Source organism: Salvelinus alpinus, chromosome 26 (genome assembly GCF_045679555.1).
Source record: "Salvelinus alpinus chromosome 26, SLU_Salpinus.1, whole genome shotgun sequence".
NCBI classification, from domain to species: domain Eukaryota; kingdom Metazoa; phylum Chordata; class Actinopteri; order Salmoniformes; family Salmonidae; genus Salvelinus; species Salvelinus alpinus.
The window spans coordinates 2,148,823-2,170,290 of record NC_092111.1 but is presented as its reverse complement, the minus strand read 5'-3'; the positions used below and the strand labels follow the sequence as shown (position 1 = coordinate 2,170,290).

The following is a 21,468-nucleotide window of genomic DNA, read 5'->3' as shown; positions in this document are numbered from 1 at the left end:
CTTTACACCATGTAGGTTACCTTCATCAGCCCCTGAATGACAGAGGATGAGCACAGTCTCTTTTTCTTCCAATATAAAAAACTGAAATTAGTTTTTCAGAACTTGCTTCAAGGAACAAAACAACGACAGTAAAAATCGGCCTATGCTTATTCTGGTCAGCCTATTCTGCAGCCCGTCGAAATGCGCGAATGCACGCTAAAACCAACATAAATATAGCCTGATGCATACATTTGACCTGATTACTGTTCAAAAGAAAACTTCGAATCAACAATATGCATTTGATTAACAACCTTATAATATGGCAACCTTTTCTTGCGCGTAGTGTCCTCCAGTTGGTAGCCTAAATGTCCACAGATAATTCCTCCAATTATCCCGACATTGATAAAATAGGTAGGCTAGTTCATCAAAGAAAAGTTGCAACTTTGCTTAATAAGTACTTTCTCTTTAGTTCTTCTATTACAACTAGTATAACAATTAAAATAAATAGCCCTTGTTCAGTGCATGCGACGGTTCTTCTAAGTGGGTCTTGCTCCTAAGTACTGCTGGTATGCACATAAATAGCCTGCACAGATAAGTGTCTCAATGTAATCGGATTGTTGTCATGACGGCGGAGTTCCTGTCACCTCTCTCTCATCCTTCTACTACGGAATGTCCCGCTCCCGACGGAGACTCGCGAGTCTCGAAGGCGCACGTGTCGGATTTGCAAAGTTTACCTGTTGCTGCAGGAGCAACAAATGACAGGGGGACAACACCAACATAGCACAAGGAGATGGAGATCTTAGAGGGGTAATCTTCTCCTTAAAAAAAATTAAGTACCTTCTGAAGTTACTAACAAAGAGTAGGCTAAACTAAACTAACAGTAACTGAATATTTATTGCAACATCTAGACCCCTATTGCTGATTATTCAAGGTGAATTCCATAGGCCCCTTCTTGAGTGTGTGTGTGTAGCCATGCATGCTTTTTGTTTGTGATGATTAGCTCCATAGAACATTAACAATAATATAAGCAGGACTGATTACATGTAACAAAGAAACAAAGAAACTGTAACTGTAATTAATCAGTTACATTACAAGCAAAAATACTGTAATCAGATTACAGATACTTTAGAAAACTATATATATATATATGTTTTTATATATATATACATTTTTTAGGGGGTAGATCAGCTTTAATATTGCAGATAGATTGTAGCTTCATTTCGAATCCCCCATATATGTTTTTTGTAAATATATACAGTACCAGTCAAAAGTTTCGACACACCTACTCATTCAAGGGTTTTTCTTTATATTACTATTTTGTAGAATAATAGTGAAGACATCAAAACTATGAAATAACACATATGGAATCATGTAGTAACCAAAAAAAGGTTAAAAACATCAACATATATTTTAGATTCTTCAAAGTAGCCACCCTTTGCCTTGATGACAGCTTTGCACACTCTCAACCAGCTTCATGGGGTAATCACCTGGAATGTATTTCAATTAACAGTTGTGCCTTGTTAAAAGTTAATTTGTGGAATTTCTTTCCTTCTTAATATGTTTGAGCCAATCAGTTGTGTTGTGACAAGGTTAGTGTGGTATACAGAAGATAGCCCTATTTGGTAAAATATCAAGTCCATATGTGACCGACCACCTTGATTCGGTCTTATGTAGCAACATTTGAAATTGTGTTTTTTACATTGAATGAAAGCAGAGAAACAGAGCTACAAAATGGTATATCATACACTGCATTTTTGAGGAACAATGGGAAAGTAATTCTGCTTTGAAAGTTGATCAACTTGTAACCTCAGTTTTGAGAAAATGGCCTTTGAATGTTTTGGTACTACTGCTGGAGAGCTCTCCTTTGTCTACACCAATTCAGCATTGTTCATACCCTCTTAAGCCAGCCCCACCCATTTCTTTAATGCAGGGATACATGGTTAAGTAAGTAGCCTCTGACTTCCCCCAATGGTGAGCCACTTCACTGTAATGTTATATGATTATGAAACTAACCTTCAATATATGAGACTGTGAAGGACTGTTATTCAGTCTAAGGAATCAAAATATAAAGCTTTAGCTTACCATCACGGTGTCAAACAATGGTGTTTGTAGGATTATGGACTTGAAACTTGTGATTTTAACTTCCATAATGAAGGTTTGAGAGTTAGTACACACTGTCTTTTGAAAACAGGTGTTAGCATTCATGCTTACATAACAGCTTCCAGTAGGAAATGATATGCACTCACAACAACTCTCCCCTTCTCTTTTACAGTGATATGAGAGAACTGACTATGCTATAACTGAAGAACAATCTGCTATTGGAGAATCCCACCAAGAATACATATTGCCTAAATCAATGTGACCATTTGTCAATGATTTGTACAAACAGTAATTCAAATATGTGTAGAAGGAATTACATTTTCTGCCAAAATCTCGCCTCAAATTTTCTAAACAATTCCAGAAAGTGATTTGGAATGGTCAAATCATTACAATGGTAATCAAGTCGATTTAAAATATTTACTATATAATAGAAAGTACTAAGCTGGATCTGCTGGATTCATTATCTCTACATGTAATTTGATATCTAAATTATACTGAATTATAAATTAGTGTTCTGATAGAAGTATCCTTCCGAATACACATTCTTGTAATAAAAAATTCAATTAAATCTTGGTTCATAAACTTGTATATTACATCAAGGAAATACTGCTGTGGTGACCAGTCAAATACAAGCTTGTTCCTTGTTCATGTAAAACATTCCCCATGCCCGGAAAACACTACATTCACCAGTGAAAGTCTACACACCCCTTGCACAGACTTCACGTTTTGCTGCCTTAAAATGAAATCTAAAATGTTTTTCAGGATCAAAAGACATGAAAGGAGCAAAGCCCAGGTAAAAAGTTAGAGGAAAACCTGGTTCAGTCTTCTGAAAACCTAACAGTTTTCAGCGGCACAATTTCACAAGGTTTAATGCCAACGACACACGAGAACGGCTTTCCAAAAGGTGTTGAGTGTTCCTGAGTAGTCCAGTCTCAGTCCTGATTTTAAATTTGCTTGAAAATCAGAGACAGTTTGAATATTGCTGTCCATCAATGATTCCCAACAAAATGTAATGAGCTTGAGCAATTTTGACAAAAACAATGGATAAATGTGGCAATAAGAGTTTGTAAGGCTGGTGGAATATTATTCAAAATGATTTACAGCTGTAATGGCTGCCAAAGGTGCTTCCATCAAGTATTAACTCTGGTGTGTGAAGACATACTCTTAGAAAAAAATAAACTATCTACCTGTTTCTAGGTAGAACCTTTTCGGGAACACAAAGGGTTTTCCAATGGGGACAGCCGAATAACCCTATTGGAGCCTTTATTCTAACACGGAACCCAAACCGGCTGTGAGCATGCGCAATCGTGCGCCATGGTGCATACATTTATTTTGTCCCCACACCAAACGCGATCATGACACGCAGGTTAAAATATCAAAACATACTCTGAACCAATTATATTAATTTGGGGACAGGTCGAAAAGCGTTAAACATTTGAGGCAATTTAGCTAGTTAGCTTGCACTTGCTAGCTAATTTGTCCTATTTAGCTAGCTTGCTGTTGCTAGCTAATTTGTCCTGGGATATAAACATTGAGTCGTTATTTTACCTGAAATGCACAAGGTCCTCTACTCAGTCAATTAATCCACACATAAAACAGTCAACCGAATTGTTTCTAGTCATCTCTCTTCCTTCCAGGCTTTTTCTTCTCTTCTCTTTCTTCTCTGCGATTGGCAACTTTCATAAATTAAGTGCATTACCGCCACTGACCTCGTTCGTCTTTCAGTCACCCACATGGGTATAACCAATGAGGAGATGGCACGTGGGTACCTGCTTCTATAAACCAATGAGGAGATGGAAGAGGCAGGACTTGCAGCGCGATCTGGTCAGAAATAGAACTGATTTCTATTTTAGCCCTTGGCAACGCAGGCGAGCAGTGTGGGTGCAATAATTGAATAACATAGATTTCTACATTTATTTTGCAACGCGAGCGCACGCGAGCGGTGTGGTTAGCTTGTTAGAGTGTACACGATCAAAACATCTTTGTTCATTAGGAAAATGTTCTATAATTTTCTTTCACTTTGAAAATGTGGAGTAGATTGTGGAGATCTGTAGGCGGAAAAAAATTCTAATTGAATCCCTTTTAAAATGTAATTTTAAAACAGCAAAATGTGAAGATTGTGCAAGGGGTGTATAGACTTCCACTATGCACTGTAGTATGTCCTGCCATGACATCACAAGGAGGCCATATACTTCTGTGTACATAATCAACTATTTTCTATAACCTGTCCCTAATGTAATCCCCTATGCAGAACATAGTAAAAGACCATGGAATGAATTATCATCTGGAGAAGTACAATAGAGACAATACATCAGTTCTTGATGCTTTTCTCGTCGACATTTTATTGTTTGGTTTTTACAGAATCATTTCACAAAATGTAATTGTTCGGTAAGAATAGAATTAAAGTTATCACAAACATTTATTGAAGACTGATTCTCTATCAGAGGTGATTCATCTGGGTAGTTAAAATGTCTTGTGGATGAAAGAATGTTCCAAGGTGTTCAAAGGCCGCCACTGTAAGGGGTCAAAGAGCATACAACTGAGGTAGCTTTCACCCTAATTAAGTATACATTTTCACAACTTGAATGTTATTGATTGCTTTTCAGATTTGAATCAGTTTCAGATTTATACAGTTACTCACCTGCAGGTTGGGAAGTCCGGTGCATTCCAGCCGTCCATGTATTCCTGCATAGTCCGGTTGAAACTAGGGCCCGGGATGTCTCCTGAAGGATTCAGTCTTCCACAAGCTCCACACACCTTGTCAGCCATGTGGGCACTGACTGTCACTATGATCTCCTGAGAGAGGCTGTATGACACCCGAAGGCCTGACATCCTCTCAATCATCACTGTCTTGTCAGAGACCTTCACTGAGACCTCATTACTCATCAGGCGTGGTAGAGTCACCTTCTTACCGTTTATCTGTGAACAACATTGAAAGAGAAAGTAACACTGATGGAATAGTAGACCATCTGACAATCCTAGATACTGAAGGGAATTGGTGTCATCCATAAACAATATTTAATAGTAAATATACGAGGTGACTCACCCAAGTTTCATGCTTGCTATTGACAGTGACGATCAGGTCATTAAAATAGACGTACACTGCAACAACGCTCTTGAGGCCAGTCTTCCCACAGGCCTGCAAGGTCACCACCACTCTGAACCACTCTTCCACAAGAGCATTGTCACAAACGTTGATGATCTCATAGTTCCCCATGGCTGTGATTGCACCACTTCTTCCATTGAAAAGGGTGAAGGCACCATTAGTCTCCAACAAACACTTTTTGAGATAGCAGCCCCGGTGACCATTCTTGACCTGGCAGCTCTCATCAGCCTTGCACTTGGTGGCCTCACACTTCACATCACCAGAGGCAGTGCAGGTGCAGAGCTCCTGGCAATCCTCTGACAACACAGACTCACCAATCTGAGGGAGAAAAATAGGTATAGTACATTGTTTTTGTGGTAATGTCCTGGATAAATAGATTAGAGAATCTAGTTTGAGAAACAGATGCCTCACAAGTCCTCAACTGGCAGCTTCATTAAATTGTACCCGCAAAACACCAGTCTCAACGTCAACAGTGAGGAGGCGACTCCGGGATGCTGGCCTTCTAGGCAGAGTTCCTCTGTCCAGTGTCTGTGTTCTTTTGCACATCTTAATCTTTTCTTTTTATTGGCCAGTCTGAGATATGGCTTTTTCTTTGCAACTCTGCCTAGAAGGATAGCATCATGGAGTCGCCTCTTCACTATTGACGTTGAGACTGGTGTTTGCGGGTACTATTTAATGATGCTGCCAGTTGAGGACTTGTGAGGTGTCTGTTTCTCAAACTAGATTCTCTAATGTATTTGTCTTCCTGCTCAGTTGTGCCCCGGGGCCTTCCACTCCTCTTTCTATTCTAGTTAGAGCCAGTTTGCACTGTTCTGTGAATAGAGTAGAACACAGCATTGTATGAGATCTTAAATTTCTTAGCAATTGCTTGCATGGAATAGCCTTAATTTCTCAGAAGAAGAATAGACTGATGAGTTTCAGAAGAAAGTGCTTTGTTTCTGGCCATTTTGAGCCTGCAATCGAACCCACAAATGCTGATACTCCAGATACTCAACTAGTCTAAAGAAGGCCAGTTTTATTGCTTCTTTAATCAGAACAACAGTTCAGCTGTGCTAACATAATTGCAAAAGTGTTTTCTAATGATCAATTAGACTTTTAAAATGATAAACTTGGATTAGCTAACACAATGTGCCATTGGAACAGAGGAGGGATGGTTTCTGATAAATGAGCCTCTGTACACCTATGTAGATATTCCATTAAAAATCTGATGTTTCCAGCTACAATAGTCATTTACAACATTATCAATGTCTACACTGTATTTATGAGAAATTTGATGTTATTTTAAATGAACAAAACATTTATTTTCTTTCAAAAACAAGGAAATGTCTAAGTGACCCCAAACTTTTTAACAGTAGTGTATATCTAACAATAATGTGGATTTGTGGTACATATTCTTCTATTGTAAAGTAAACACTACACATTGTTGGTGTATGTTCTAGGTAAACCCCACCTTGTATGTGCGTCCTTTGTGGTAACAGCTGCACAGGTCCCACTTAACACAGCCTGTCCCATTGAAGTAGTAGTCTGCATTGCAGGCACAGCCCTCGGCACAGGTGGTGGGGCAGGTGATAATGTCAGAGAGGCCGGGACATGGGTTGGCACAGATCTCAGAGCAGCTCTGGTAGTGGCTGTTGGCAGGACAGTCCAGGGCTACACGGGAATCAATTAAGTGATTAGACATGCAATATTGTGTCCAATCACAACACTCAATAGTTCAGACTTCAGGAATCAAAATCACCTTTATTCGCCAAATACATTTACATGTACCAGGAATTTGACCTGATGAAATGGTGCTGAAAACAATAATCAGAATATACAGACCGAATATCTATACAAAAGAAAGCCAAAGCCAAATGTGTCCCAATCCACAGACTACTAAATACTTACGACAGAAGGTTGCTGTTCTCCAGTTACTAATGTTCACCCCAAAGTCCTGGCAGTCAATCATGTACGCTGATATGCTTTGACAGAGAACCTTACGGTCTCCCTCAGACAAGCAGACATCATAGACACAATTTCTGAAGTAAGAGGTGGGGTCTATCACATTGTGGCAGGTGGCGAAGGGACCATGAGGGTTTGTGATGATACTACAGTCGGCCTCAAATATGAGTTTCTTCTTAGCGTCACACTTGGGGCAGAATTCTCCGCTGCAGCCATCCTCACAAACCACATGTGGCACACTGATCTTCCAGGCTGCGCCAAAGGTCAGGAGGTCCTTGGTTATTTTCCCATCAGGCAGTTGAAACTCATCATTCTTGTTGTCGTTGAAATTGCCACACAGACCACAGGTCTTGCCACGGTAGTGGCCAGGGACGGTGACAATGACGTGGTACACAAGGTCATAGGTGACTCTCAGGCCGAAGTCTGTTGTGATGACATCATAGGTGCCCTCTTGGTAGGCCTGCACTGCTCCATTGTTAAGATTCACAGGGAGACTCATCATAATTCCATTTACCTGGATGAATGGCATATCAAATATGACAATAACAAATGGCTAGTATCAAGCCTATTCTAATTATATGCACTGGGTTAGTCATATACCTTATGACCTCTTATTTTCTGAAAGTGATTATGGAATTGTCTCATGTTAATTAATCAAACACAAAAAGAATGTGTGCATTTGTCATACCAGTCAAATGAAATACTAACCATTATCATTCCTGCTTGATTCCTCCTTAGAACCAGGGTATTACCATAGACTTCTACAGCCACAAGCTTGGCAACAGATACCTTTGGATTATTTGACATGGCGTACCACTTCTCATTCTCCACCACAACAGAGAAGGGGTTGAGGCGTGTCCCCTCTAGATGGCAGCCTTGAGCTGCAGTGTAGGTGCAGGTGCCTTGGAAGTCATATAAGCTGTTGTCAAAGGTCTTGTAATGTGGGTCACCTGAGATGGTGCAGACTCCCTTTCCAACAGCCTGGCAATGCCTGACACCATTTTTCACCTCACACGTCTCATGGGGGCCACAGCTGAACTTCACACAATTCACCTGATAAATAACACAACACATACTTTATTAAGCCATGAAAATATCCTTCACATGAAAACTTTTATTGTTTGGATGTATAGCTTAACACTTGTTTTGATCAAGGTCAAACATGTTTCTTTGCTCAAATATTTAAATGTTCAATTAAACCATGCATCGTTTCAAAATGTTAATACACATACAGCTACATTTGAAGTATTTACAGAATTTAAACAAAATACAGAAAATGGACCAAGAGGCAAATATATGACTAGCATTTCTTACTAAGACCAATGTAAACATACCTTGCCATTGCATGTGCACTCCTCCTGACAGAGCCCATTGGGATGGAAGACTTGGCCATTTTTGTAGAATGTATCATTGTAAAGACAACCACATTGCGACAGGGGCACACACTTTTTTCCATTAAGCACATAGCCCTTGTCACACATACAGCTCTTCACACAACTGGTTTTGCACATGGAGGGACCTTCTGGGTCTTCACAGGTGGCAGGGCAGCCCCTTCCACACACCTCATAGTGGCTGTTCTCTGGGCATTCAGGGGCATCTTTTGGGGGGATTAAGGGCAGAAATGATAAGAAAAGTATGGTTACACTGTCACACAGCAAGGGTTCACCAGTCACCCTTGGGAGAATCCCTGTTACTTGATACACAATATGACACGTTTGATTGACATACCTGGGTTACCAGAGGCAGGGGATCCATAGCCATTGGCATAAGCCCCACCAATGCTGTAGATAGCGAATGGGGAGTTAGCGTGGGATATCTGTTGGAAGCTAGCTCCAGTACCATACAAGACCTCAGCCCATGAGTACTCGGTTCCGTCCACTTTGTGCCACTCGATGTTTAAGGGCATTGGAAGCGTGTCTACCGTGAACCCACCCAGGTCCTCGGTAAGAGCCACCATTACGAACATGTTGTGGAAGCCAGCTTGCCCTTCTAGAGCGTATGAAGTGCTGAATTGGTCGTTTGGTAGAATGGTGAACAGAAAAGGGTCGTAGTATTGCTTCTTTCCCACATCACCTCCGTTGAACTCATACAGGACCTGAATGCCTTTGTCAGCACTCAAGTAATAGGAATTTGGCCAGGTGACAATGAGCTCCAACGATTGTCCTGGGAACATTGGTAGTGTAAGGAAATCGATACCAGATTGCATCACTTTGACTTGAGTGAACTGAGATGTTTGGATGTAAAGACTATCATATCTGTTGATGTTTTTATGGAAAGGTAGTGGTGCAACAATGAATTCCTTCCCCCAACTCTTAACGGGCTGGAGCTGCTCATAGACGTGGTTGCAGCCAGTATATTTCTTAGTACAGCTGTGTCCTGAGAGAACTCCGACTGGAAACTTAGAGATCACGTTGGTGCCGCTCAGATCAAACTGGCTCTGAATCTGTACACTCTCAAAGGGCATAAGATCGATTGTCAGCTTGCTGCCTGCAAAATACTTTTGCCTTTGGAATGTCACCGGGCCAGTCAGATAGACCTCAACCCCAAAGTTCTTCTCTTTGTAGTTGATGATGGAAAACTCTTTGGAGAACCTATCACCAGCGGTCGACATGGGGGTGAAGATGAAGTACTCTGTTCCCCAGTCCTTCACGGGGTAGACGACAGAGGTGTCAGCTGTTTCCTTTTTGTAGTTGAATGACAACACTGTGACCTCCTGGGAAGCTTCAATCAGGACAGTGGGGAGGTTCTTTTTGCTGCCAATCATCTCTACTCCTTTGGGTAGGTCAAAGGTCACGCTTTTACCAGGGTCAACTGTCTTCTCATAGTCCTTCCCAAGGGCAGTTACCTTGACCATAGTGGGTTGGAGGGAGAGGGGGGGAGATGCCACTTCAATCTTAAAGCTTGAGCCTTTATAGTCTTCAATATAATTTTGCATGAAGGCTGTGGCAAACTCTTTCCCTGCCGGCCCAGCAGAGCAAAGTCCTAGAAAACAATGTTTCAAAAATGTTCATAAAATCTATGGAAAAAACGAACTAATAATTATGCAAGCCACCAACATCACACTATCTATTTTTGAGGAAACATAAATTCTGAAGGTAAAGTTAATAGTGCAGTTAGAATAGTGTGAGATAATGATAATATTATGATTTAGTAAGGGAAAAAACCTTTGTTAACTGACTCAGTTTAGCTTGAAGTCAAAGACAACCGTGGTAATTTTCAGGAGAAAAACAACACCCCACATGAAAAATTACTACAGTTAACTATCAAATTCCGTAGAAAAGTGTAGTACAGTATACTGTAAAATACTATGCTCCACACTGTAGTATTCCTAGATCATGTGTAGAACTTAGGGACAGATCTAAATTTACTGGGGGGAGAGGCAGGTCCAACTCAAGGTGTCATCCCCCCAAAAATGCACCCCCTCCCAAACATAAAAAACATTTGCCACATGACCCTCCCCTTGTACTGTAAAATAAAATGAACACGCTCCCTCCACATATAACTAACTCAAAATAATGTTGACAAGAACAAATAACAATAACTGTAGTGATCCTGTGTTTATGAATGTTCGCCAACCACCACAGACGAGCTCAGATGAAAAGAAAGTACAGGGAGTGAATATTTAATGAATAAACAGACAGGAAACAAAACACAACCAGTGTCTGGACAAAGGACACATAACGACATTAATGCTGGAAAGAAACTGAGTAAGTGACAGATATAGGGGAGGTAATTAATAACGTGACGGAGTACAGGTGAGTCCAATGAAGCGCTGATTCGCGTAACGATGATGACAGGTGTGCGTAATGATGAGCAGCCTGGCGGCCTCGAGCACCAGGGAGCGGTAGAGGGGGCAGACATGACAGTTTCATTACACTATGATCAGCTATGGAGAAATCAGATTTTCTACATTTTGATGCCATATTTATAATTATACAACGAATTTTCCCCCAACAGGTTTCTGTGCCAATGCACCACACAACCAATTAACAAAGCAAACCGACTTTGGGCATTTCAATATCATTGTTTGCTTGTTCAACACCAAAATAGTAGACTGTCAATCTGGATAAACAGAAAATACATCCCTCCCTACTAGAGCTGGCCCAATTTTGGTCGACTGAGATTTCTTAATTAAAGCAGTCTCAAATATGTTTTTTTCATAGCGCACAAGACACCAATCTGAGTTGCGCCTGTCTCAGTGGACTAATCCATTGTGGAGGATGTGGGGATGGCACAGTCCATCACTCTAAGACATGTGCTACCTGAAATTGTATATGGTTATATTATGTAAGAACAATGGTGCAACTAGGGTTGCAAAATTACTGGAACTTTCAATAAATTCCCTGGTTTTCCCAAAATACAGGACAGAGGTGTACCGGAATCGGGATGGAATAAACAGGAAATCCGAAATCCTCCAACCAGGATTTTTGGAAAACCAGTGAATTTATAGAACATTACTGGAATTTTGCAACCCCTAGGTGCAACACTAATAAAAAAACATTATTTTATGACCAATGTGCTTTCACCTGCATTGGATAGCGGTTGCGGTCTGCAGTTCTGAAACATAGCTTAATCTTCTATGCGCAGTTGAATTAGCGCCTTTTCCTAGACCATGTTGCTATGTGCATAATGGAAAAGTTAACCAGTATATTGGTGTTGAGAACAATGCGACGGAGGCAGCAGCGGAGTGAGAAGAGAAAACAGCCCTTGCCTTGTCTAAGAAAAGTGAGGAGAGAGAAACCCCATCTTAATTAGGTCTGTAATCAATAGCCTAACAGTTAAATGTGCCTGGCTTTATGAACAATCCATATATATCTACAGAAATAAGACAGATCCGACTTCTGTTGCCTTTTGAGTAGTGAGTTCTTAGCCTCACGCAATTTTACAATTTCGGCTGTTGTGAATCTTTGCTATGCTATAAGAAATATATTTTTTTTTTCATGGACAGCCTCACTCCCTACCTTGTAAAATTACCCAGTATCTAAGGCTTGACAATATCACAATGTCATTAAACTTGTTGGTGTTTTGTAACAGATGTCTCTGTCCATTCATCAAATTGCTGCTGCACAGTTTGGATTAACTGATAAAACCAATCCAAAACAATACATATATAGACAAAGATTTTTAAAAGTGTCTGGGATTGCACAAAAAAAGTCAGGGACTTATTACCATTGTGGGTCACATTTTTTACATACACTACCGTTTAAAAGCTTGGGGTCACTTAGAAATGCCCATTATCAGCAACCATCACTCCTGTGTTCCAATGGCACGTTGTGTTAGCTAATCCAAGTTTATCATTTTAAAATGCTAATTGATCATTAGAAAACCCTTTTGCAATTATGTTAGCACAGCTGAAAACTGTTTCAGAAGAAAGTCTGTTGTTTCTGGCTATTTTGAGCATGTAATCGAACCCACAAATGCTGATGATCCAGACACTCAACTAGTCTAAAGAAGGCCAGTTTTACTGCTTCTTTAAATCAGCACAACAGTTTTCAGCTGGATGTCTGATAAATGGATGTCTGATAAATTTCTCTAATTAAAATCTTCACGGTCACATTGTCCAGCAGAAACTCTGAAATACATATATTGTTTTTATACAGATTTTAGAATATTTACATGAAGATGTGTCTCCAATATGATGGAAACCTAGCTATAGACACCCTAAAGACTATGGTAAGTGCGCTAGTCCAGTATCAATTTGATTATGCCTGCACATCGTGGTTCACCAGCAGCCCCAAGCATCTAAAGAATAGCCAATCGCTACAGACCAGACAAACAAGCTTGAAAGAATTTTACTTAAACTCCCCCCTCATTCTCATCTGGAGGTTGAGCATATTTTTTGTCTGTATATCTGTAACGTGTCTGTAGCTACGTAGCCTAGTTGTATACACTACCGTTCAACAGTTTTGGGTCACTTAGAAATGTCCTTGTTTTTGAAAGAAGAGTAATAAAAAAGTCCACTAAAATAACATCAAATTGATCAGATATACAGTATTGTCGTGTCTTTGGCTATGCCGGATAAAGTGATATGACATGCTATTCTATAAAATCCTTTCTCTGAAATTAATATTACCTGATTGAGCTAATCATGTACTGTAAATGTAATTAACTAGAAAGTCGGGGCACCACGAAACAATATTTATAGAGCAGTTATCTTCCGATTATTAAAATCAGCCTGTAACAACATCAAAAACACTATTCATTGGGTTTTGATGTGTAGCATATGCAAAACCTTATAGCCTATGCATGCATAGGCCTATCGGCTTACAGTGGATTCTGAAAATATTCAGACGCCTTCAATTTTTCCACATTTTGTTACATTCCAGCTTTATTCTAAAATGGATTAAATAATAAAAATCCTCAACAATTTACCCTCAATACCCAATAACGACAGTGAAGAGAGGTTTTTAGAAATTTTTGCAAATGTATTAAAAATAAAAAAACAAATTACCTTATTTACATAAGTATCCAGACCCTTTGCTATGAGACTCGAAATTGAGCTCAGGTGCATCCTGTTTCCATTGATCATCCTTTAGATGTTTCTACAATTTGATTGGAGTCCATCTGTGGGAAATTCAATTGATTGGACATGATTTGGAAAGGCACACACGTTTATATAAGGTTCCACAGTTGACAGTGCAGTAAAAGGCACATGACAGCCTGCTTGGAGTTTTCCAAAAAGCCCCTAAAGGACTCTCAGACCATGAGAACAAGATTCTCTGGTTTGATGAAACCAAGATTGAACACTTTGGCCTGAGTGCCAAGCGTCACATCTGGAGGAAACCTGGCACCATCCCTACGGTGAAGCATGGTGGTGGCAGAATCATGCTGTGGGGATGTTTTTTAGCAGCATGGACTGGGAGACTAGTCAGGATCGAGGGAAATATGAATATCTCTTGAGAGACCTGAAAATAGCTGTGCAGCGACGCTCCCCGTCCAACCGGACAGCGCTTGAGAGGATCTGTAGAGAAGAATGGGAGAAACTCCCCAAATACACGTGTACCACGCGTGTAGCGTTATACCCAAGAAGTCTCAAGGCTGTAATCGCTGCCAAAGGTGCTTCAACAAAGTACTGAGTAAAGGGTCTGAATACTTGTATAGAACATGAAAAACTGAAATATCACATTTACAAAAATGTCTAAAAAACATTACAGGGTATTGTGTGTAGATTGATGAGGGGGGAAAAAATGTATTTAATACATTTTAGAATACGGCTGTAACGTAACAAAATGTGGAAAAAGTCAAGGGGTCTGAATACTTTCTGAAAGCACAGTAGGTTTCCACTGTATGATACTCATCTAAAAAAGAGAAGCTTAGGCCTAGCCAAAGAGAGAGATAGAGATATGCTGGCGGCATGCTACATACAACACCGACCTGCATTACTTTATGTTAGATGGCTACTGTGTCTGCTATTCAGATATAGATGTAGGCTTCAGAAGGAGTCTAATTCATTAATTTTCTATCAGAATATTTTGTATAACGATAAGCATTATATTGTTATCAGCTTCATATTTTTTGGTAGGAAAAAAGCCTGCAGTTAGGCCTATCGGCTAAGGGAAACCCTGGCTCATTTTCAGAGTTGTGTTTCCATCAAATTGACTTGTTGCAGATAAAAGTCTGTGGGTGACTATGTAGTCCGCATAAACATTTATTTTGAGGTTAAATTCCCACATACCGAATAGAAAATACAAGTTAAATGGGTTTCCATCGCATTATCACCTCTGTGCCTACTGATGGTTTTGTCACAAAAAATGTTGATTATAGGTAGACTATACTGAATGTGCCCACTCTGGTATTGGTATGTGCACTCTAGCCAACAGTTCGCAGATACAGTGGAGGTATAGCCCACTACATGATGAGATTATTATGGACAAAAGTGCAAGATTTTTTTATTTGTCAAATGGCAGCCAAGCATTGATTATCATTCACCATAATAAGACCCTTGATAATTATTGGAAAGGAGCATCAACCTCATCACTTTGCACTTTCACCACCCTGTGAAGTTCATCATAACTTATTTCATCTGTAGCTTAATAAACTGCATGCTTTCTCATGATGTTGTGACATTTTTCTTTATCCGACATGTGGGCTACTTTACGCTCATAAAAAGTTTGGATGGAAACCTAATCAATATCAAGCCATTTTGATGAGGATGAAATTATATTTGGGATGAATGTGCGCAGGCCTTCAAGAGACTTTTGAAGTAGCCTAATCATATTAAAACATTGCGACCGGTTGTGTTATGCCACATATCAAAAAAGGTCATACAATTTATAAGTGAAATTATAAATATTTAGGATATATTGCGCGAAGAATAGTCGCTCAGATTGGAGAGGAGGCAGGGCATGTGTTAAGCTTTCCTGAATAACTGGGTGTACCGGGAGCATATGTGGCCACATTGTTATAGGACAACATGGGAAAATGATGATCTGCAACAGACAGCGCGTTCAGTATCAGGAGTAAAAATACAGCCAGACTTGGCCTGCTACTGTGCCTTATCGACTGTCGAGAGTTTACTCACAACTGATCTAAAATGAATTAAACATTCAGATACGTTTTTTTGTTGCAGTTATTCAAATAGAATGTTCACTGCAGCCTAGAGTAGAATGTTGTAGTTGCTTGAAAACAATAACGCTATTATTCATTGCATTGTAGTGTTGTAGGCTAGTCTAGGTAGGATCATTGTACTGTCCATAAACAACCTCAATAGAGGAGATTTGAGCTGTGTCACATCTTGACTGTTCTGTCATGCACAATGATGCACCTGGCTTCTCCGCTGCCTATCCGTTATTCCTATTGGTTCTTGTGGATTCATATCACAATTGATGCAGTTTTGAATGCTTTTATGTGTGGTATGATTGCTAGTTAGCCTATTGCAGATCTGGACAAACGATCCACCTACCACGATTGTCACTATGAATGGTGGATAGAGTGCAGGATAGACCATTAGACAGGTGGACTATAGTGACCTGCGGTGTGCGTAAGGAAAAGCGTTGTGTGTAAGGAAAGTACCTAAACACCTTGATAAAGGGGAGACACATGCAAGTAAAACCTGCTAACAGCAAATGTAAACCGGGGGGGGAAAATGCGCTACCCTCCCCTGTACCCAATTTTTAAAAAAACACAACCCTCACCAGAGCAACTCTTCCCCAGTAAACAACACCATCATTAAGTTCGCAGACGACACAACAGTGGTAGGCCTGATCACCGACAACGATGAGACAGCCAATAGGGAGGAGGTCAGAGATCTGGCCGGGTGGTGCCAGAATAACAACCTATCCCTCAACGTAACCAAGACTAAGGAGATGATTGTGGACTACAGGAAAAGGAGGACTGAGCATGTCCCCATTCTCATCGACGGGGCTGTAGTGGAGCATGTTGAGAGCTTCAAGATCCTTGGTGTCCACATCAACAACAAACTAGAATGGTCTAAAAACACCAAGACAGTCGTGAAGAGGGCATGACAAAGTCTATTCCCCCTCAGGAAACTAAAAAGATTTGGCATGGGTCCTGAGATCCTCAAAAGGTTCTACAGCTGCAACATCAAGAGCATCCTGACTGGTTGCATCACTGCCTGGTACGGTAATTGCTCGGCCTCTGACCGCAAGGCACTACAGAGGGTAGTGCGTACGGCCCAGTACATCACTGGGGCCAAGCTTCCTGCCATTCAGGACCTCTACACCAGGCGGTGTCAGAGGAAGGCCCTAAAAATTGTCAAAGACCCCAGCCACCCCAGTAATAGACTGTTCTCTCTACTACCGCATGGCAAGCGGTACCGGAGTGCAAAGTCTAGGACAAAAAGGCTTCTCAACAGTTTTTACCCCCAAGCCATAAGACTCCTGAACAGGTAATCAAATGGCTACCCGGACTATTGCATTGTGTGCCCCCCCAAACCCCTCTTTTTTACACTGCTGCTACTCTCTGTTAATCATATATGCATAGTCACTTTAACTATACATTCATGTACATACTACCTCAATCAGCCTGACTAACCAGTGTCTGTATGTAGTCTCGCTACTTTTATCAATCAATCAATCAATCAATCAATTTTATTTTATATAGCCCTTCGTACATCAGCTAATATCTCGAAGTGCTGTACAGACACCCAGCCTAAAACCCCAAACAGCTAGTAATGCAGGTGTAGAAGCACGGTGGCTAGGAAAAACTCCCTAGAAAGGCCAAAACCTAGGAAGAAACCTAGAGAGGAACCAGGCTATGAGGGGTGGCCAGTCCTCTTCTGGCTGTGCCGGGTGGAGATTATAACAGAACTATGCCAAGATGTTCAAAAATGTTTAAAAAAAAAAATAATTATAGGCTCGCTACTGTCTTTTTACTGTTTTTTTATTTCTTTACTTACCTATTGTTCACCTAATACCTTTTTTGCACTATTGGTTAGTGCCTGTAAGTAAGCATTTCACTGTAAGGTCTACACCTGTTGTTTTCGGCGCACGTGACAAATAAACTTTGATTTGATTTGGAAATAGCAATCTGTCCCTTACTATCTCATTTGTAGTATACTATACTACACACTGTAGTATCGCTCGATCATCTAGTGCTGTAGGGCAGCCCCCGAAGTGACTCTTATCAAAACTCCTTGCAAAAGGTTTTATTGTCTTCTCAGGAATTCAGCCTTCTCTGTGTTGATCTCACCAACCCCCATTGTCACACCTCTGGGTAGCAGAGGTTCTGTTGTGATTACATCATGTAGGTCTGATATCTGATTGGAGGTTAATGTTACAGTAATACTATTGGTCAACAACTCCGATTTTGAATCCAAACATCTCATGTTATAAAGGCTGTTAGTTTCATTGTCTCTTGCTCTTTTCTGTTCCTGAACTGCGGTGGTGAGATTCTCTCTCTCTCTCTGTCTCTATCTCTCCCTCTCTCTCTCTCCCTCTCTCTCTGTCTCTATCTCTCCCTCTCTCTCTCTCCCTCTCTCTCTGTCTCTATCTCTCCCTCTCTCTCTCTCCCTCTCTCTCTGTCTCTATCTCTCTCTCTCTCCCTCTCTCTCTCTCCCTCTCTCTCTGTCTCTATCTCTCCCTCTCTCTCTCTCCCTCTCTCTCTGTCTCTATCTCTCCCTCTCTCTCTCTCCCTCTCTCTCTCTCTTATCATGTGTAGTACTTACTATAGAATATTGTACTCACATTGTAGTGTCCCTTGATCATGTAGTGCTTAGTTTAGGATTTTGTAGTATATGTAAGGCTAATCAACGAGGGGCTATGCATTCTATGGAAAATAATGAAGGACATGGAAGGTGTGTCCTGACCTTCCACGGAGGTCAGGACACAACGCATTGAGGCCCGAGTTGATTATCCATTTCATATCATAGCTATAATTTAACATATTTGCCACTAGAAATGTGTTCATTTGCCGGTAGAAATGTGTTCAACATCCACTGAAGTAGCTCGCAAGTTTACTACCTACAGTAGTTGCCGAGGTAACCAAACAAACAAACAAACATACTTCCTAGTTTAGCTAACCAAAGCCATCAGTCCTAGCTTGCTATTATTAAAATATAATTCAGCAATACCAATACTGTTTTCAATTTGACTTTTACTTTCAAAAGCAGCTCAAACAAAACTTGGAAAAATTAACTATAGCCATTGAATTCATGAAAATATCCTGTGCGTTATATAATGCACACTCTAGAATGCCCTTCAAACCAATCAGAAAGGAATACGCCACAATTTCATGGTATAATTAAGTGATAAGGCCTGAGGGGGTGTGGTATATGGCCATTATACCACAGATAGTAAAAAAAAAAAATAATGATTATACCATGGCATTGTTGAATACTTATTTCTGATTGACTTGAAGGGCTTTCTAGTGTGTTCAGTATTTCCAATAACGCTGTATATTTGCACGGTAAATAATCTGGAAAATAATGCAACTCCGTGGAAGATCAGTTTCACTCTGCTAGCGCATCGTGTAACACACCTTCCACGTCGTTCATAATTTTCCATAAAATGCATAGCCCCTCGTTGATTATCCCCTCATATACCAAGGCTAACGGCTGTACTTAAGCACAACAAGGAGTGCCTGGATAAAGTCATTAGCCATGGTATATTGGCCATATACCACACACCCCCAAGGCGGCTTATTGCTGTTATAAACTGGTTGCCAACGTAATTAGAACAGTAAATAGTATTTTTTTGTTATTTATGTATACGGTCTGCTATACCACGGCTTTCCGCCAATCACCATTCAGGGCTCAAACCACCCAGTTTATAATACAGTATTCTACAGTCATGTCCGCAAAAAATTGCTTGCTCACTATCTACTACTTACCAGTAAGCAGCAGAACCCCGAAGCATTGCAGTGACCCCTTCATCCTTACGGCCCAAAGAAAAATACAAATGGTTATCCCTTGACACCACACAACAACCTTTCTGTGAGAAGGACAGGAATGTATAAGCAGTAAAACATCTAAAGGACATGCCAAATGGATTCTACATATGGTAGGCTAGTGTACAAGACAACTTCAGACACTTCAGAAACACCCCAAACATAGTATTGTCAAGGGAAATGAGTAATACAATTATTGTTCTACAAACGTACAAAAAATCTGAAATATCTTACCTGGATGACTGGCTTGATGGGCTCCTGGGTGCATGCCTTATATTTGGTTGGGCTTCCAAATAAGAGCCAATCAGTACAGAGGTGCCACCTGCCAAGACAGGTGTCACCTCTGTACATGGCAAACCCTTCTGTCCAGATGTTATCACTGATCAGATCTTATATCGACATACACCCACACAATCCGGATGCTTGGTTGCTGCTAATGTGTATTCTATTAGCAACTCAAAACCATTTGCTGTATCCACAACAATGCAGAGTTTAACGGTCCAATGCAGCCATTTTTATCTCAATATCAAATCATTTCTGGGTACCAATTAAGTACTTTACTGTCATTGTTTTCAATTAAATTGGTCAGAAACACAATTCCTTATTGGACTATTAACTAATTTACCGCCTGGTGATGTCACCAGGCTGGCAAAAACTGCCATAGGCTGTAATTTCAGGCGGTCTTTTCAAACAGCTCTTACACTAAAAGGGCATTATCAACATTCTCACAATTTCACAGTTTTATTCCAACCTCATAGTGTGGAAATGTACACTAATTGGACAGTTTATTAGGTACACCATCTCGTACCGGGTCGGTCCCCACCTTGCCTTCAGAACAACCTGAATTCTTTAGGATATGGTAACATTGCTAAATTGGTATTAAGGGACTTAACGTGTGCCAAGAAAACATTCCCCACATCATTACACCACCGACACCAGCCTGTACTGTAGACACCAGACAGAATGGGGTCATGGACTCATGCTGTTCACGCCAAATCCTTACTCTGCCGTCAGCATGATGCGACAGGAACCGGGATTCGTCGGACCAGGAAAAGTTTTCCACTCCTCAATTGTCCAGTGTTGGTGATTGCTTGCCCACTTGAGCTGTTGCTTCTTGTTTTTAGCTGATTGGAGAGGAAGCCGGTGTGGTTGTCTGCGGCAATAGCCCATCCGTGACAAGGACCGACGAGTTGTGCGTTCCGAGATGCCATTCTGCACACGACTGTTGTACTGCACTGTTATTTGCCTGTTTGTGACTCACCTGTTAGCTTGCACGATTCTTGCATCTCATCAACGAGATGTTTTTGCCCACAGGACTGTCCCTGACTGGATGTTTTTTGTTTGTCGCCTCATTCTCGGTAAACCCTAGACACTGTCGTGTGTGAAAAGCTCAGGAGGCCGGCTGTTTCTGAGATACCAGCGCACCTGGCACCGACAATCATGCCAAGCTCAAAGTCGCTTAGGTCACTTGTTTTGCCCATTCTAACATTCAATCGAACAGTAACTGAATGGCTCACGGCATGGCTGACTGATATATATAGCAACCCACAGCCACGTGACTCACTGTCCGTATAAGCAAACCATTTTCGTGAACCGCGTACCTAATAAACTGTCCAATATATTAAACAAAGGAATATCACGTTTTTGACTGCACTGGGGGGTTAAGTAAAACATATTGATAAATATGAAAAATAGATAATAATGGGTAATGACATTTGGTAGCTTCAGTAAAATGTTATTGTAATATTCAGTAGATGTTACATCTAATGGCAAACAATCCCAAACAAATAGATTGCAGTTGAGTTGGTCATCCAGCATCCCTATGACATTAGGTGAAATTGATCATTGTAAAGTGTAGACCTATGTATTACTATCATCAAACTGCTGAAAGTGGCCTGTCTTCACAAATTAAATGGGCGGCAGATAGCCTAGTGGTTAGAGTTACAAAATGAAAAATCTGTCTGTGCCCTTCAGCAAGGTCACTTAACCCTGATTTC

The 21,468-nt window shown here is 40.6% G+C and overlaps 1 protein-coding gene across 1 annotated transcript; it reads right to left on the bottom strand.

Annotated features, from left to right (window-relative positions):
- Positions 1-4,394: 4,394 nt before the first annotated feature.
- Positions 4,395-19,518, bottom strand: LOC139554440 (IgGFc-binding protein-like). The gene is made up of 9 exons (XM_071367241.1): positions 19,415-19,518; positions 8,855-10,108; positions 8,461-8,723; positions 7,835-8,179; positions 7,073-7,640; positions 6,636-6,835; positions 5,126-5,503; positions 4,721-4,998; positions 4,395-4,593 (listed from the first exon to the last, which is right to left on the bottom strand). The coding sequence occupies exons 1-9, from the start codon at positions 19,455-19,457 to the stop codon at positions 4,581-4,583; spliced, it is 3,342 nt and encodes a 1,113-aa protein (XP_071223342.1). The 5' UTR covers positions 19,458-19,518; the 3' UTR covers positions 4,395-4,580.
- Positions 19,519-21,468: the final 1,950 nt, after the last annotated feature.

Bases quoted from the DNA above. Each gene is read 5' to 3' on its own strand.
- LOC139554440 (XM_071367241.1), bottom strand. From the start codon at position 19,457: ATGAAGGGGTCACTGCAATGCTTCGGGGTTCTGCTGCTTACTG. The intron at 8,724-8,854 runs GTATGTCAATCA...TCCCCCCAAAAG, and splicing joins CCCTGCCTCTGGTAACCCAG to ATGCCCCTGAATGCCCAGAG. The intron at 6,836-7,072 runs GTAAGTATTTAG...ATTCCCGTGTAG, and splicing joins GAGAACAGCAACCTTCTGTC to CCCTGGACTGTCCTGCCAAC.